This window comes from Trichechus manatus, unplaced genomic scaffold (genome assembly GCF_000243295.1).
Source record: "Trichechus manatus latirostris isolate Lorelei unplaced genomic scaffold, TriManLat1.0 scaffold00004, whole genome shotgun sequence".
Taxonomy (NCBI): Eukaryota; Metazoa; Chordata; class Mammalia; order Sirenia; family Trichechidae; genus Trichechus; species Trichechus manatus.
The window spans coordinates 34,007,193-34,010,463 of record NW_004443940.1 but is presented as its reverse complement, the minus strand read 5'-3'; the positions used below and the strand labels follow the sequence as shown (position 1 = coordinate 34,010,463).

At 49.3% G+C, this 3,271-nt stretch overlaps 1 protein-coding gene across 1 annotated transcript; it reads left to right on the top strand.

The window, feature by feature from the left end:
* Window positions 1-316: 316 nt before the first annotated feature.
* On the top strand, window positions 317-2,259 carry LOC101343047 (cytochrome c oxidase subunit 5B, mitochondrial). Its single transcript, XM_012556252.2, has 4 exons — window positions 317-464; window positions 996-1,069; window positions 1,249-1,348; window positions 1,951-2,259. The coding sequence occupies exons 1-4, from the start codon at window positions 362-364 to the stop codon at window positions 2,061-2,063; spliced, it is 390 nt and encodes a 129-aa protein (XP_012411706.1). The 5' UTR covers window positions 317-361; the 3' UTR covers window positions 2,064-2,259.
* The last annotated feature ends 1,012 nt before the right edge of the window (window positions 2,260-3,271 follow it).

Sequence of the window (3,271 nt, the reverse complement as noted above, 5' to 3'; positions counted from 1 at the left end):
TAGGATTGCCTCATTCTACACATAAGGAACTAAACAACTGGACCCAAATCCTAGCGTTAGTGACGTGGAAGCCCCAAGAGCGCACAACTGAGACCAAGGCGTGGCCGAACGTCCACAGCAACTCCCCGACGGCCACGCACACGGCGCCGAGCATGCGCAGCAGAGGGGGCAGAGATAGGCAGGGCTGGGCATGCGTAACCCTTCTCTACCCGACAAGTTCCGCGAAAGTCACGTGAGTGGGCAGGACCGCGGGCGGGGAGGAAGCAGAAAGTTGACAGGACTGGAAAATAAGCCCTCCCCCGGAAGTCCTTCCCGTCTTTGGCGCCCGTTTCCGGAAGTGTTGCTGCCTGTCGCGGGCGTTATGGCTTCAAGGTTACTTCGCGGAGCTGGAGCGCTGGCGGCTCAGGCCCTGAGGGCCCGCCGTCCCAATGGGGTCGCCGCCGTGCGCTCTATGGCGTCTGGAGGTACTCGGCCCGCCGGGCGCGCCAGGGACTAGCGCCGCTGAGCTCCCGGGGGGTGGGGGTGGGGGTGCTGGGGCAGCAAAGTGGGGCCGGCTGTGCAGCTCCTCGGGGTCCCAGTGACCACCCGACGGCCCCGAGTGGTTCAGGTCCCGCGGGAGTCTCCCTATGGTTTCGGGCCCTTACCGCCGCCCACCGAACTGACCCCGCCGCGGAAGAATCCTAAAAGGGGGTGCCGGCTGACCTTGGAGGGCAGGGCCTGCAATTGGAACTGTGGGGGTGCTTGGGCCGCCCTTCAAACCCATGCCCACGTCAAACTGGGTGACCAAGTAGGGCCCTTATTGGGCTGTGTTTAGAAAAAGTGTGAAAAAAATTGGCCTCGGGAGGAGGAGGAAGAAAAGATTCACCCAGTGCTGCCACTTTTGGGGATCATGACTCGACGGAGCTTAGAGACTTAGGGTTTCCTTTAGGAGCGTGTGAGCCCGCTGTGAGTATGCGTGTTCCCGTTTGATCATACTTCGCTGTGACTTCTTCTAGGTGGTGTACCAACTGACGACGAGCAGGCGACGGGGCTGGAGAGGGAGGTGCTGTTGGCTGCACGGAAAGGACTGGTGAGGAGAGACTTGTTTATCTTTTGTGCAGCTCATTGTCTTGGATGGGATCAGAGCAGTCTCTTCTCCGGAAGCATCTGATCCAAGAAACCTGGCTTGTGGGAACAGCCCGCTGAGCTCCTAGAGTGTAGGGGTCATTGGGCATAATGGCTCAATTCTTTTTTTTTTTTTTTTCTTAGGATCCATACAATATCCTGCCTCCAAAGGCAGCTGCAGGCACCAAGGAAGACCCTAACTTAGTTCCCTCCATCACCGACAAGCGAATAGTGGGCTGCATCTGTAAGTACCTTGGTTCTGTTTTCTTGTCCGTTTAATGTATTCTGCTATACAAGGTGCTTAACCATTTGCACCACCCGGGAACCCCAGAGGATGCCTGTAAGCTGTTTCAGGTCTTTTGTGTAAGTGTGTAAGTATAAAGGGAAGATGTATGTAAATAAGTTCTAAATGTCCAGGCCCTCTCGAGCCTCGTCATGCCTCAGTAGGTCATCCTTACTGCAAAGTGGCACGGAACATCAGTAATACCGGCTCACTGGAAGTGGAGCATGAACAAAGGGTGTTCGTTCAGAAAATATTTATCGTGTGCCCTCTGTGCCAGGAACCATTTCAGGTACTAGGGATACATATCAGAATGGCCCTGGTTTTGGGGTTCTACTCGACAAGGGAATTGTTAGAACCTGTAGTGACTCTGACATGAGGTCAGTATGTTCTTAGGTAAGCTGAGGGCCTCAGTTTCTTCATCTGAAGAATGGGGAAGAGAGCTTGAACTGATGTCTCAGACGTGAACCATCACTTTTATTTGGGTCTCAGGCTTTTGAGGAGAGAGTAACGTGGAGAGCCTCCCCTTCCAGGCCAGACAGCCTTGGATGCCGTTTCCCTTTCAGGTGAAGAAGACAACAGTGCCGTCATCTGGTTCTGGCTGCACAAAGGCGAGGCCCAGCGATGCCCAAGTTGTGGAACCCATTACAAGCTGGTGCCCCACCAGTTAGCCCATTGAGCCCCTGCACCCGCTCACGCTGAATGTGCTGTAAAGTTTTCTTCTTTCCAATAAAAACCAGCCGCTGTGTTGGCTCCTTCTCCCGATTGACTGGTCTTATTTCTTTCCTGTATTTTTGAGGAGACGTAGATGATTCTTACATCGTGAATAGCTGTGTATCCTAGCTTCCTGCACCCTTAAAATACCCAACCAGTACTGCTTGATTAACAGTAAAACGATGTTGATAATCATGAAATGCAGTGATTGGAACTGTGTGGTGGTGGTGGGGGAAGCATGGGCTGTGGAATCAAGCTGACCGGACTTAGAGTGTTGGCTCCGTCATTTAGCTGTGTCACTGTGCGCATGTTCTCTGAGGCTGGGTTACAGCTACCAGAAAAGACAAGTATCTTGTCAGGTGTCAGAAGCACTGTTAATACATGTAAAGAACCTGGCAAACAGTAGGTCCTGACAGAGAGACAGGGTGGTCTTGGGAGAAGAGTTTTGGGGGCCTTGAAGTCTTGGGGACCCAGGTTCAAAGCACAGTTTGTGGGGATACCATCAGCAAAACCCAGAATGTGGGACAATTCTGGAAACCAATAACTAAGTTTCTTCAACAAATAAATTGCAAGGAGGAAATAAAGGTAGGGAGAACCTATATGGTAAAACTTGAGAGAGACCAGCCAACAGCAATGTTAACTTCGTTTGGGTTTTGATATGAAAAAACAAAATTTGGAATAATTTGAATTCTGGATATTTGAAATTATGGATTTATTAGATTTTTTTGGTATGCTAATGGAATTAGATTTTTTTTTTTTTTTTATGCTTTAGACATGAAATATTTAAGGATAAAATGATAGGTCTGGATTAGGATCAAAATAGATGAGAGTGGTTTGGGGTATGGGTGAAACGAGTCGTAGTGAAGGTTGAGCGGTTGTGGCTGGATACACAAAGGTTCATTGTGTTATTCTACTTTTGTGTACATTTGAACTTTACCATAATAAGTCAAAAAATAAAGTTGGGGAGGGGAGAAACAAAAAAGCTCATTTCAGTCACTATAATTCTAACACCTTAAAACTCAAAAACTTTTCTTATTTATAAACCAGGAAGTGTCTTTCTGTTTTGTGTTGAGATTAGCCACAGAGGTAGCTTAGTTACCACCAGTTACTATTTTCACAAAATTAGTTCAAGCAGATCTTTTGTTTGAACTATGATGGTAGGAGGGTCAAAGA